The 14,436-nt window shown below is 32.7% G+C and overlaps 7 protein-coding genes across 7 annotated transcripts; 3 read left to right on the forward strand and 4 right to left on the reverse strand.

Annotated features, from left to right (window-relative positions):
• Positions 1-1,315: 1,315 nt before the first annotated feature.
• cand_032230 (transcription factor E2F dimerization partner domain-containing protein) lies at positions 1,316-2,551 on the reverse strand (the record flags this gene model as incomplete). Its single annotated transcript, XM_067213449.1, has 1 exon — positions 1,316-2,551. The coding sequence occupies one exon, from the start codon at positions 2,549-2,551 to the stop codon at positions 1,316-1,318; it is 1,236 nt and encodes a 411-aa protein (XP_067066700.1).
• A 612-nt stretch (positions 2,552-3,163) lies between these two features.
• On the forward strand, positions 3,164-4,759 carry cand_032240 (transcription factor E2F; the record flags this gene model as incomplete). The annotated part of the gene is made up of 1 exon (XM_067213450.1): positions 3,164-4,759. One exon carries the CDS (start codon positions 3,164-3,166, stop codon positions 4,757-4,759), a length of 1,596 nt encoding a protein of 531 aa, XP_067066701.1.
• Positions 4,760-6,143: 1,384 nt separating this feature from the next.
• On the reverse strand, positions 6,144-8,345 carry cand_032250 (zinc CCCH type domain-containing protein; the record flags this gene model as incomplete). Its single annotated transcript, XM_067213451.1, has 1 exon — positions 6,144-8,345. The coding sequence occupies one exon, from the start codon at positions 8,343-8,345 to the stop codon at positions 6,144-6,146; it is 2,202 nt and encodes a 733-aa protein (XP_067066702.1).
• Positions 8,346-9,248: 903 nt separating this feature from the next.
• On the forward strand, positions 9,249-9,794 carry cand_032260 (uncharacterized protein; the record flags this gene model as incomplete). The annotated part of the gene is made up of 1 exon (XM_067213452.1): positions 9,249-9,794. The coding sequence occupies one exon, from the start codon at positions 9,249-9,251 to the stop codon at positions 9,792-9,794; it is 546 nt and encodes a 181-aa protein (XP_067066703.1).
• A 1,051-nt stretch (positions 9,795-10,845) lies between these two features.
• On the forward strand, positions 10,846-12,096 carry cand_032270 (uncharacterized protein; the record flags this gene model as incomplete). Its single annotated transcript, XM_067213453.1, has 1 exon — positions 10,846-12,096. One exon carries the CDS (start codon positions 10,846-10,848, stop codon positions 12,094-12,096), a length of 1,251 nt encoding a protein of 416 aa, XP_067066704.1.
• Positions 12,097-12,392: 296 nt separating this feature from the next.
• cand_032280 (RNA polymerase N-terminal domain-containing protein) lies at positions 12,393-13,178 on the reverse strand (the record flags this gene model as incomplete). The annotated part of the gene is made up of 1 exon (XM_067213454.1): positions 12,393-13,178. One exon carries the CDS (start codon positions 13,176-13,178, stop codon positions 12,393-12,395), a length of 786 nt encoding a protein of 261 aa, XP_067066705.1.
• Positions 13,179-13,783: 605 nt separating this feature from the next.
• cand_032290 (uncharacterized protein) lies at positions 13,784-14,269 on the reverse strand (the record flags this gene model as incomplete). Its single annotated transcript, XM_067213455.1, has 1 exon — positions 13,784-14,269. One exon carries the CDS (start codon positions 14,267-14,269, stop codon positions 13,784-13,786), a length of 486 nt encoding a protein of 161 aa, XP_067066706.1.
• Between the last annotated feature and the right edge of the window lie 167 nt (positions 14,270-14,436).

A 14,436-nucleotide genomic window follows, 5' to 3' on the forward strand; every position in this document is an offset into this window, starting at 1 on the left:
AAATTTTCTAGGGAATATACAGAATTTAGGTACGGATTTTGACTTAGTTATCTTATAAAATTGCTTTTTTTTTTTTTTTTAAATGAACTAGCATCTACTTATAAAATTACTTGAAGAATCGAAACGAAGAAAAGATATTTTTAATTATAAAAGACAAACTCAGCTAGAATATTTTAATATAAGTTTATATCTAAATATTCATACTATGATATGATGCAGGGATAAATATAATTTAAAAATGAGGAAAAATTACAGAAAACAATTTATTCTAAAAATAAAAAGAAATGTTCACCATTACTATTAAAGGATATAAAACCTCATAATTTATACACTTCACTATATGTAGATATACTTGATATATATAAGCAATCTAAATCCACATAACCCAAACATAGTAAAACATCTCATAGTTTTTATGCTACAACACAAAGAATTCCTTTTGAAAATTAACTGTATATATTACTATCTCTTAAATATGATGAATTTACACCTATTATCAGGTAATTTGTTGAATTTTGAAATAACAAAGATAGTAAATATTTAGAAGGTAAGTTGAAATGCTAAGACGAAATCTACAATATTTAGACAAGTGTGTACTATATGTTATCAGATATAGTAGTCAAAAGTTCCACAATCATTCAATAATCCCAAACTTTCCATTGTAACGTATAAACTTAGAGTAATTCATCTTTTTGAACATACTGAAAATATTCTAGTTCAAATATTATAGTTGTTTATACCTAAGTCTTAACTAAGTCTCCAAATTTTAGTAAATAACTGATTTTCGTTGTAATATACTCTACCTACTTTAAAAGTATTAATTAGCTTCATTTATTTCTATAGTATAGTTCATAAAAGTTACTTATCCCTTTCTAAAATATTTTTAGCAGAAGACCTGTTGAGTAAAATGTACTGGGTTAACTCTAAGAGTGTAGTAAGTTTTATTGTATATGTAGAATTACAGACAAACTTAAATAGTAACTATTCAATATTCACAAATTAAATTGACATATATAGAAATTCTTATTTTGAGGAGAAAAGGGACACATTTATAACTTGTTTTGCATGTTTACAATCTGAGTTTTATGCAGGATATTTACACACTATTCTGCAAATTACGATCAGCCAAAATCCCAATAGTATTAATGTGAAGTAATATAGTTAAATTTAATGTTAACCTCAATGATTTTCACGCATACTTCACTGGAAAAAAACTTCCTTTCGTTCAAAAGTTGAATACACCCATATTAGAAAGTCTTAAATTTTAAGCATATTTTAAGACATAATTAAGTAGTTTTATATATTCTCAAAAGAGTTACAGCTCATCAGGTGAGAGATAATCAATAGAATTGCTGATAATACTCCTCATTTCTGGGAATTCTAATAAATGTACTAATTGACTTTCTTCCTCTGTTACATTTATATTACCATGTAAAGTATTTATATTCAATGGTAAATCCATGTTCTGCAATAAAATATTCCATTTATGATCTGAATTAGTAGAACATGAAACTTTATTTGGTTCCTTATTCCATATTACCCTTGTTCTAATAGATTTAAGTAGTTGATAGGAGTATTGATTTCGATTTAAAATTATGTCTGTATAAATTGGAATTTCAATAGAAACTACATTATTTGAGTTAGTAGGAAATAATCCTGATAGCATATAATCATCAGCATATAATATCCCTTCTTTTTCTGCATTATATATCAACTGATTAATTTCCTTCTGAACAAATTCAATATTCTGCTCAGTATCTCTCAGCATTTGCATATAAAAAGTTAAATTATCATCATTTTCATAGTCATGTAGTAGACTATTTGGTATATCTAAATTCAATTTATAGATATTACAGCGAATCTTCACAAATAATCCTATTGCTTCAAGTACGTTTGTTATATCATATAACCTTCTTCTTGGTACACCTAGTTTATATTCTATTTCCTGTAAATCAATCTCTAAATCTCGATTTTGCTTAGCGTATTCAATTACCTTTTCAGTTAATTGAAGTAATCCACTTTCTGCCCTTGTACCCTCAGCTCCAATCAAGGGGCTAAGCTTAGAACTAGTGCATGGGGTTTGAGGTGTATGAAAGGGAGGTGAAGTAGTAGAATTCGTAAATCCCATATCTACAGAGCTCAAACTTATATCTAGTGGAGGAGGAGAGATATTTCTTGGAGAAGAAGCAGGACTTAATGAAAAGTGTGGTGAATGTTGGCGAGTACTATTTAATGAGTATGGTGTACTGCTCAATAGTGGAGAGCATATAGAACTCTGATATAAATGAGAACGATTCAAAGATCTTCTTGGACCCATTGTATATGATGATATTAGTGGCATAGTTTCATTAATTGTACTAGAAGTTGAAGGACTTGGCTGTATTGGATATATTTCATCCATATTATTTGGTCTGATATAGTCACATTCTATTTGAGATGTCAAATTACTTCCTAGTGAAACCTCACTGGAATATAAGCCAGCACCAACTTCTGGGTTTATATAATATTGCAAAATGTCATTCTGTTTATTTATACTTTGTTTCGAGTCCATTAAACTGGTGTTGTTATATCACTTGAAATCAGTTTCTTAATCACCTTAAAGAAAACTTACAGACTATAATAAAGTTTTATACCCAGTATTTTAAATATATTCTCCAATTATCAATAATTAAATAAAATTGCTTGTATAGTCAGTATCGAGGCGTTTGAGCTAAGAAATGCTGCGAACGAGTGATCCACATATATTAACCCGCTAAATGTAAATACCTATACTACCTAGCACCTTGCTCTCTTAAAGCTATTCTCAAATGAAGTGAGTAAAGATATAAAATTCACTGATATATCTTTAGTTTAACACAAGTTCACTGAACATCTCGACCTACAAGTTATTAAGGAAATATTGTATACACACCTACAAAATACTTATCTATTAGATTCTAAGCTTCAATTCCAAAAAAATAAGTTTGTAAGAATTCTCTAAATTTATATTTGAGCAAAATTGTAATTAATACCTTATATTTTACAATTTCAGTATTATTTTTGGTTTGGCTTACCTATTTTAAAGCTACTAAAATTATGCCGCCTGAAACATAAGGTGTGATGGTGTACTGAGGCTATAACAGTACAAAGTTATTGGATTTAGAAATCGCGAGTTTTTTTCGTTATGAACACTGAGAATAAATCTACAATGGGTTCTTCAAGGTCCAGATCTCCTTATTTAAATGAGAAGTATCGCTCTTATGGCTGGGATGATGACAGAAGAAGACCATCTAGAGATAACGAGCGACGTGACAGTGGGTATGAATTGGACAATGAGAAAGGAAGAGATTACGGTCGTGACAAAAGCAGAGACTATGAATATGAAAGGGATAGATACAGAGAAGGGAAGAAGTATAGGGATATAGCAAGAAGTAGAAATAGAGACAGTAACTATGGATTTAATGAACGCACAAGAGAAGATAATAACTGGGAAAGAGAGTACAACAAGTCTAAAGGGAGAGATAAAGAACGAGATAAAGGGCGAGATAAAGAACGAGATAGGGAACGAGATAGGGAGCGGGGAAGAGATAGAGAACATGATCGTTATTCCTTAGGGTATAGAAGAGGACGTGAGTACCGCAGTCGTAATTGTCGCTCATATTCTGATTCTTCAGACATATCTGATATACCTGGGACATCACGGAATCATAGAAGCAGGAGGCATAGCTATAGAAGACGTAAAGTTAGCGTCTCTAGCTCTCGTTCATCATCTAGATCCTCTTATTCTTCTATAGAAGAGAAGCATGACCGCTATCGTCGTGGACGTCGATATTACTCCAGTGACGAATCTTCTCCTGAACGCAATTACAGAAATAGAAGTAGTAGGTATTCTAGAAGATACAAGGATGAATCATCCTCTGACTATGAAGAAGATTATTTACGTCATCAATCAAAGCGTCACAAACTGAACTGCGATAAGAAAGATAAGGGAGCTTATTTAGAAGACGAATACTCCTCAAATAAAAAGTGGCAGCCATCTTATTCTGTCTCACAGTCAAAAAGTAGAGACAAACAGATGTCACCTCCTGCAACTAGAGTAAGAGATTCCTCTCCCCATAACAACACAAATTCCCCCCCAAGAGACAGTATAACATGCGCAACTCTGTGCGAACGTTTACTAGAACTGCGTAACTTAGAGGAATCTAAGCGTTGTGACAAGGGAACGGCAAAAGTGCTGGATGACTTGTTAGCTGAAAATCCAGATGATTTTCTTGCTGAGGATATGAGTGGACGAGAATTGACAAAGCAACAGTTTATTACTTGGTATGTGATTAACCAACAGCATGGCCCATCCATTGTTGAATCTTCATCTACTACCCACAATGGTCAGGATAAACGTCATAGATTGATTACAATCAACAAGAGGTTATTTACTGAAATAACACCGAAAGAGTCATATTGTCTAGATTTTGAAATGTTCAAAGATAGAGAGACATCTGATGAGATAGAGTCGCAGATAGTATTATATGGTTGCAAGAATGGGAAGCTCACTAGGGTATATGTTATTAAGGACAAAGATGAACTTACCTCCAAAAAGAACTTATCCTTAAGCAAAATTAAGGAGTACAAGATATTTGCAATATTTCTTAGATACTTGCAGAAGAAAGGAATCAAATATCCAAGCAGAGAACATCAAGAACATAATGGTAAAAGTAACCCAGATTTTGATGGAATATTTCACTATTATGATTTTGAGAACAATCCTCTTGTTCTAGAATAACACCGAGATATTATATCTTTAAAGAAATCAATTAAATAAACAAATAAATTTTAATCAAGCTATTTAGTCTTAAATTATCTTTTTTTTATTAAAGGAAAAAACTGGATATACACATTAACCTTTGGCTGATGAAAATGTATATATGGATAAATTTAAGAAATTTGGGTTCCAATATTACCTATATATTCTATAATGTATAAGCTGAACAGCTTATACTAAGTTTGCACAGTATTCACTATTTGTCTAAATCTTAAATGAACCAATAGAGATGAAGACTTCAATGAATTTCTGCATAATCTTATATTAGATAGATAATATGTCAAGCTGGAATATTCCAATTTTATTGAAAATCATTAATGTGAAGACACAGCTGATTAATCTTAAATCTTTAAAGAGAGATACAAGTGCAGCTTTAGAACTCACTTGTATCATGTTGAAGTACTTAAGAATATATTACTAGTAGTGACGCAGTTGAAAAGATAGTCAAGTATTGCTTTATATCTTCACTTCTGCGAAGTTCAGACTGACTATAAAATTGGCTATTTGCTAATTTTATAGTCAATGGGATAATCCCGATCTAATTTGCGAGTACTTATTAATATAAACCAATTAGCAAGACAAAGGTATCTCGAGAAAGTAAAAGTATACAAAGCACGAAATAGACACTTTGAAATGACTAACCTAGCTAACTTTAGATTTAGTGTACAATTTAAATAAGAACATTTCCCAAAGTTTGAAACATCTCGTATAGTTTGTGAGTTAGATGAACTGAGAGTTTTAGCACTATTGTTGTGAATATTAATTAGACTCAATATCACTTTAAAGAAGTAAATTATCATTTTCCTAAATAAATATTACAACATTGTAAACTAGGAGATATCCAAGTTACAATGATTGGAAGAATCACCTGAAAAGGTGTCTACAATTCACATCTCATTATTATTAGATGTGATAAGATTCATAAAAATTAAGAGTAATAGGGGACCCTGGTAATCTCCTTCTAATAATAATGTTGCAGTTAAAACTCATATAATTATTTTCTAGAGAAGAAAAGAACATAATCCTTGTTCTTCTGGTCTATCCTTCCATCCTATCAGCAATGATACAAATCCAAAATATTTCTAGTTTTACTAGGGATGCAATTTCTGAATAAAACCTATAAGTATAAGTATAAGTATAATATAAAAAGATATAAAAACTTCCAAGCAACTCTAATTAAGTTAAGCTATAGCAGGCACACAATATGATTTTAGGAGCTACAGCTGAATTATCAAATATAAAGATATTAACATTTCCAAATTACAAATGCTGTTTGAATTAAGTTGCAATAGCTTCTGCCAAATATCCCAAGTGTTAATTGTATTCTTTTTAGTTACCACCTTTTCTACCCTCGCTTAGAGTCAGTAGTCGAGGTACCTGAAGCTACAATCACACTGTAACTGACATTAGAATTGCTTCCTACGCCCGTACTGGACAAACTGCTAGCAGCTGTTGCTGCATAACTCGCTCCATTAGACTTGTTAGGATTTTGTTTTGAACTCTTACCATTGGATGATGACGATGCTAAAACTGTAGGTGACACAATTATGTTGTTACTGGATGATTGCTGAGATTGACTTTGAGTTTGACTATGCCCTTGTTGAGTTTGCTGTCTATCACCTGTCAACGTTGGATGTCTCAATTTACCATCTCTTGTTCTCAGTTCAACTTCACCATGAGCAAATTTACAATCAGCTTCCAGCCAACAATAACCACGCATCCAATGTCTACATAAAGCTCTCTTATAATTATATGGTTCTCCATTAGCTCCTATAGCAATAGAAGGCATCTCACCATCCATATTTGTACTAGTTACTGTCACATCACTTGGTATATTATTATTGCCACCTTCACTTTTCCCACAGTCACTCTTATGTAATACTGCATCTATATAGGAAACATTATTAACAGTAGATGAATTCCCACCCCCACTATTTTGGTGACTATTTGAGTTAGTTGTACCTTTAACAGAGGTTATAGAACTGCCATTACTAGAAGAAACTTCTGAGCGAGATAGCATCGATATGAGTTTAGTGGTGCTAACTGGATTATTATTATTTACATTCTGATTAGAACCTGGTATACAAGTACTAGAAAGGTGGGGACTTGTAACAGAAGTACCAAAATTTTGGGAGTAAGTATCACTTGTAAAATTCGCTATATTTACTTGAGAATTGGATTTCCCTGAGGATCCCATTGTATCCTTTGAAGAGTTCTGACGAATAGTGGCACTAGTTAATGGAGGAAATGCAGAGCTACTATATGCAGCTTGGTGTACACTATTTACAGAACCTCCACTATTACTTATGTTATTAAGCCCACTTGTATTGGAGTTGCTTCCAAGAGTACCTCCACTAGAGCTAGTTAAACCACTATTACCACCTTTTGTATCTGAAAAACTTGTCATGTTAGGATTAAGTTGAGGGCTCAAACCAATATTATGACTACAATCACCTGTCAAATTGAAACCCTCCGACTCCTTCTGTTTACTCATCACACTATTGACAGATATTACAGATTTCTTCCCATTATTTATATCACTAGTATCACTTATATCTATTCCCAGTCCAAAACAGAACCTCTGAAAGTCAACATCAGCTATAGTGCAAGCATTAGGAGTTCCATGGTTAGCTTGGGTGAATGTGTGTAAATTATTCATTGGGTTATGAACAGTCCAGGTATACATTGAGTTATTATGATATATATCACTGTTATTACTCCCAGATGGTCCATTCAAGTTACCATTCATAGTACCAGTTGCAGTACTAACCTCACCTATTATATTACTGTTGTTAGGATTATTTGCATTGTTATCATAACAGTTGAAATCATGAAGAAAGCCACTTGATGGAGAATAAGTTCCCGATGACAACCATGGATCTGTCATAAAAGGTGAACTACCATTAATATTACTTGCTGTAGTATTGCTAGTAGAATTTGGTGAATGATTCCAAAACCCATCACTTAAAGATCCAAATGGAGCCGTTGCTGATGTTGTAGTTGCAGCAGTTGAGCTCACAGTATTTGGAGTGCCTACATTTATATTAGCTGTAGAAGAGTTACCTCTAATATATACCAAACTATCTTGAGGAAAGTTATCTATACTATTCGCACTGTTACTTTTATAATATGGTGACGTTGCAGATGTACTGGAACAATTCGACTGATGACCAGGGTTACATATAGCAGTCAAATTCTGAGGAAGCCAACAGCTTAAATCCAGAGGTAAGCTTCCTGCTCCAACACTCAGACCATTAGATGGTATTGTACTAGGATTACTATTTGTATTCGTACTTGTATTACTAGGTGTAACATTGTTTGAGTTACCCAACTTTTGGCCTTTGATACCTTTACACAAACAAAAAGGACAACTATTATTACTCTTGAGCATTTCATCGTTGAAACAGCTCTCACATACTACCTGTTGGCAACATGGTAGCACCATTTTAGATATATTATTCATTAGACCCAAATGTCGCAAACAAAGTGGGCAATCATTCTCAATATCTGCCAACGACCACAAAAAACCACTCGTTTCTGTATCCATATCAACTATTCTCTCATCCCCAGTTACAATGTACTTAGTTCATAACAATAGCTCACTACTTAGCACAGCTTTTTCACTAGTTGCAAATTTATATAAGAGAATTTATGTTCCCTCTCAAAATGGATATATATTTAATTTATATACGCCCTCTTAAAGTCAAGTCTGAACTACTTAATTAACAATACTTAGATTGGCCATGAGGTGATATGGCTACTCTTAGCAAGTCAGGCTGTCTATTTATGTGCTATAGTGAAGACCTAAAATCACTATACGTAAAGAGACGCATAGTAGTCGCATAAAATAACCTCCAACTCAAATGGATGTGTACTAGTCCACTAGCTAGACTGGTATTAAATATAGAGCAAAAATGTATGTCCTGTCTTCAAAGACATGGCGGGTTGAGTGGCGGTCTTTATCTATAGCTTATAAAAGAATTTATAGAATAGATCTAAATCAAGAAATAGAGGTGACAGTACCCGTTTAAACTTAGAATTACAACGATATTCCAATATAATATTGTTAATAAGACATATTTGTCATATTTTCAGGAATTTTGTGGTATTTTTTGGTATGTTTTAATACATTTCACATTGAGGTTTTTGCGGACCCGCTAGGGACGTATAGGTGCAAATTATAAGGGGAAACCCCCAGAAGCAGAGCTACCTACTTTTAACTAGGGGATAATTATAAAGACAAGTAGATAAACATCTATAGTGGCTTTATAATCTAGAAGAGTCCTAGTTCTTGTATTTGAATTATTATCAAATTTACCCTGAATATATTCATATTATGATGAATTGACGACTATAGGGTAAGTCATTGATAGAGTAAGAAGTTAGTTTTGATACTAGAGGAGACTAAGATTACATATAATTAGGAATTAGAAGAATAAGGTAGGAAAATATGGTAACGGCAATATGTATAGATAATGGTAAAAGAGGGTTATTACGTTCATCGCAAAGAAGAAAGAGTTTATCTTCAGAGAAACCAAAATGTTCAGTTGCCTTTTGTGAGACTGTTGAATTCCGTACTATTTATGTTTCACGAATAGAGAGACTTGGACAATTCTATGACCTTAACAATTGGGACATAGCTACTGAAGAAGGAGATGACTATAAGCAGAATATATTAGTTGACTTTGTAGCTCAGTGTATACCATTAAAAGATTTTGATGGACAAACGGGAGATAGGAGAATTAAAAGATTACTTTGGAGATGTGAAGACTATGAAGATTCATTTACAGTGTCATGGTTAGACTCAGTAATTCAAGAGAATAATCCAATTGAAACAGAAGATCAAGAGTGTCTCGTTGAGTTTACTGATAATCCCAAACAGTTACAGATGGGTAATACCTGTACTCATATGTGTTTTGATGAATTTAATGATGAATATAAAGGAGATTTAGAAGATAGTTTGCATCAAGAAGTTAACTTTAATTTAGACTTGTAACTTCTTTGAAACTAGATTTGTATCTTCAAATATTTACTCAGATCAATTGGTATTGAATATTAATGTTTGGAAATTATGAGGACTATAACTCCATGTTTCTTTTGTACTTTAAAACTAGTGAATTAAAGATATTAAATATCTAAATACTTTATCTACTTTCTTACGGATCACATCTGAGTTAAGATAAAAGTAATAATTTTATATGAAGTACTTCTGATCCATGAGTCATATTACTACTTTACTTATATTTTTGCACATCTTGATATTCTTTGAAACTTACCATACTTGAGATACAATTCTAGCGAAGTTGATGAATTTTTATAACAATAGCCTTACTACACCCTATCTACTGTTAATTACATGACGTTTTATCTAAGAAATTTATACCCCCCCCCCCACTAGCACCCTATTCCTACCACTTCCTTGCCTTGGGTATGTGTTGCAAGGTATATCCTACAAACTAGAGTTTTTTGGTCATTTAATTTAGTAGCTAGCTATTACATCGAGACTTCTAAATTAAGATAAAAAGAAAGTAAATAGGTAGTCTCTCTTTATCACAAACTAAGTAATACGGTACTTATTTCTGAATCAAGTGTTAAATAGATGTTACCTTATACCCCATGTAACCACAATAGCCACTTTAATTTTAGGGAATTAACCCATATATAAGAAATATATCACGAAAGAAGGTGCGGGAATAATAATGAACAATTCTGGATTCTAGATTCAACCTCTTGATATTGTACTTGATATTCATTATACAGATTTGTGTATTAACTTAACAAGCATTTAGATATTAAATAGTACAATATGGAAAAATATATTTAAATAGTTACATGATAAATAATTTTATCTATAATAAGAAAAAGTACTCAGGTTTCTGAGCAATATTTTATTTATAGCTAATATATATTAAGATGATCCTCAACATACTAGCGACGAAGAGTTAAGGGCGCTTTTTGCGGCAAACGATACATGCATCTTCAGTATGGTACTTTTTTGGTAACTCACGAGCTGAAATTCTAAATATTGACCGTTCTCGTGCTTAATAATGCGCTCATGCATTAGATCTACAAAATTTATATGTACGGAAACGTGTCCTGCTAGACTTCACTTTCCTAGATTTACCCCAATGGAATACAGTACACTTTTTCCATACTCAAACAGTGATAGGAATAATAGTTTTATAATGGATCCTCTAGACTTTTTAGCTCAGCATCATATAGATCAGAGCACATTGAAAAATTCAAGAAAAATTGTTCCTATAGAGGAAGAATCTCCATATCCAAGTTCTTCATGCTTTCCCCATTTAATAACTGATGTACGTGACACGAATACCTCCACGACTCATAGAAGAACATCAGCTAGAGGTAGGCGGCGTTATAGAAGAACTCTACTACGAAACTGTGAATCTCCACTTGTATCCTCGTATAGTTCAACTAGCCATTCAGCCTCTTGTAACGGACTGGATGAGCACTTACAGAGAAGAGCCTATTTGAGGAACGCAGTACCTCCTCCAAATACTCTAAGTGATACCCCACTTTCAATGAAATCGATCTCTACAACTGATCAAACCCCCCGTATATCCTGTAAACCTTCTTGGGATGGAGGACGTTTAGTTAAACTCTTACAAGGTCATGGGCTTAACATTGATTCATGTGAAAAGAAACGAGATACTAGAAATAATTCTTGGCAAGAGTACAATAATGTATCTTTTATTAAACAAAGCAATTGTAATAGTAATTTGGTTGATGAAGCAAATGGAGGAAGACAAGCTAGCAAGGACAATAATAATTTAGTAAATAGATTAGGCACAGCCAACTATCTCGTAAGTATTAATCGCTCCCCAAATATAAATAATGTCGCTTCAGGATCGATTGGATGTAGTGCAGCAAGTTGTTGCTCTCCTCCAAATAATATGGAAGTGAGTAAGGAAGTACCAATAAATTCGTCACCCATTGACGCTATATTACTAGATTCAAGAGGGAACAAAGCTTCGATTTCGAATAGACACTTAATATCTCAAAACTCCATAAATGGAGAAGCTGGTATTTCTATGGAAACTATCGGATGTAGTAATGCTAACAGATACTCTAGTATCCAAGTGCATTTGGAAGACATAGATGAGATAGATACCTTAGATGACCCTGACGATGAACTAGTTTCTCAAATTATCTCTTGTTCGTCCAATTCATCAATGTATAACACATCTCATGAAGAACTATTTGTAACCTTGGGGGAAACTCCTACTTCAAAGTCCTATTACAACTTTCCTTCTATATTCATTCCTAATCAAGACTAAATTACCTAAAATTAAGTTCTGCTTGGAAGAATACCTCATTCTGGATTGGTATCTCCCAATATTTGAAAAAGAAAGCCAAAAAAAAAGTATATTAAAGCTCTATTATCCAAAAGAAGAAAATCAGTTTAATGTACAATAAAATATAAAGTTATCCCCTATAGAATCGAGTATTGAACTTCTGCGCCATGTTGTATTCTGTGTTTTATATTGTACCTTTTGAATATCTAAAATGATTTCATTTAGTCGAAGAAGTATATATATATAAATTGTATAGGCTAGGACAAAAAAAGTATATTTTAACGGTTATTCTTCACAATAGATTCAAATTGGCCTATTATGGAAGTTATGAAATCCCCATTATTTGAGAAGTTTAGACTCTTGATCTTTACCAGGACCAAAGAGTCAGTTCTTATGACCTTGGTCTTATCATTTCTGTTTATCAAAGAATTTGTTTCATAAGTAATTATGTCAGCTGGATGATAGTCGAAGTTTTCATTTTTAATATACTTCAAAGGAATAGTTATGCTAAAAAAACCATAAGCTATTCCTGAAATATAGGATGGTGAGATATAGGAAACTTTGCAAACTAGAATTTCACCCACCTTCGGTTTGAATACCAAAGCTTTGAATACAATATTCAACAAAAAAGATCCACTAGGCTCATTCTCTGGGATGTAACCCATTTTACTTTTTATTTCAAGTTTATGAAAAGATAACCAAACTCCATAAAATTCAGCTATATAATGAAAAAGAAAACAGCTCAGATATTGGCTTACTGAGGATTCAATGTTTGACAAGGAGCTAGGTAGTAATTGAACAGATCCTGATACTCTCAGTAATTCAAAGCATGTATTCTCATGACTTTCTAAGTACTTAAATCCTTTTCTAATAGCCTTTAGTTGTTCAGAAGCAAGTTTCACTATATCTTGGCTAACTTTTGAGCTTCCATAAGTATTATCTATATTCATACTATTGATTGAGTCTATCTTTTCCAGGTTCCTCATACACTTCCCTACTATATGATAGGCTGTTTTATTGGATATTGAAAAGGATTCTAAAGTATTCCATGGAATCTGATACATTTTATTCCTATCTTAATTATATTTACTGAAGTAATTTCTTTTTTTCAGTAAAAATAAGAAAAAAAGAAAAGTAACTTGCAAAGTAACCGCACATTACCTTTGTGTTAAAAAGAGTGCTCAAACCAGGATTCGAACCTGGGTCGCCGCGGCCACAACGCGGTGTACTAACCACCTATACGATTTGAGCCCCTAAGTACCTCTACTGAAGTTACAGGGTAATGCTTAATTTTTTAGCATATCAGCTAATACCTGATTCATCTATTAATCACTTGACATCTAAAAATTCCCCAATAAAGATTAGAGGAAATTCCATCAAGTTAACTATAAATATCAAATCTACTTTTCAGAATTTACAGTGGTCACACTTGGCATGTGAAACAAGTACAGAGGTCAAAATCTAATGATCAAATTTTTTTACACCTCCAAAAGTTAATTAGAATAAAATTAACGTGTCAATCAAAAGTAATATATTTAGGAATACTGCTAATAATAAGTCTCTATTTTAAAACTAGCATGCCAGAACTCAACTTCACAATACCTTAAGAGCTGATAATTAATATCAGGAAATTCCAATAGTAATTTTGAAATCCTTTATGCAAGACACATTAGAAATGAGGCCTCGAAGTATTCTTTTTCCTCTTTTGTTTCTTATTTCTATTTTGAGTTTCATGCAAAGCTCTAGCAGTACAGCCTGAACTTGAACTAGCAGTTCTTTGGTTAGTATTCTCTTTTAAAACTCTATTTCTAGACTTTTCATTAGTGTCTACAGCCTCAGATATTGATATGTAATGGTCAATACTAAGCTCCTGCAGAATCTCATCTAAATTCTCCTCATCAGCATCCTTTAGCTTCTTCTTAAAGCCACCTGTAGATTTCACTGGTGGCAAAAAATCATAAACCTCAGTTTCGGTTAAAGATTCCTCATCTTTAAGGTATTCAGGTAACTCATATTTGTTTAAATCTCTCTTATAATGAGTAAAATTTGCATTACTGTCATTATTGAAACAATTCTCATCATCTACAATATCAGCCCATCTTTGACTTCTTAAGTTACGTCCGATATCTTCAACAGATTTTAAAAAAGGAGACATCTGCTTATTCTTGCATGAGATTTCTATATTTGTTCACTATTTCCGCTCTAATTAAAAAATACCTAGATTAGGCATGAAACCACAAGTGTAGTGGATACTTGGCTACTTTTATTCCCTGTTAAGTGGAGCGTGAATCTTCCGCTAAATATTTTTCTTAAACAATTTAC

The sequence above is a fragment of the Cryptosporidium andersoni genome (genome assembly GCF_001865355.1).
Source record: "Cryptosporidium andersoni isolate 30847 chromosome Unknown contig_1, whole genome shotgun sequence".
In the NCBI taxonomy this organism is placed as follows: Eukaryota; Apicomplexa; class Conoidasida; order Eucoccidiorida; family Cryptosporidiidae; genus Cryptosporidium; species Cryptosporidium andersoni.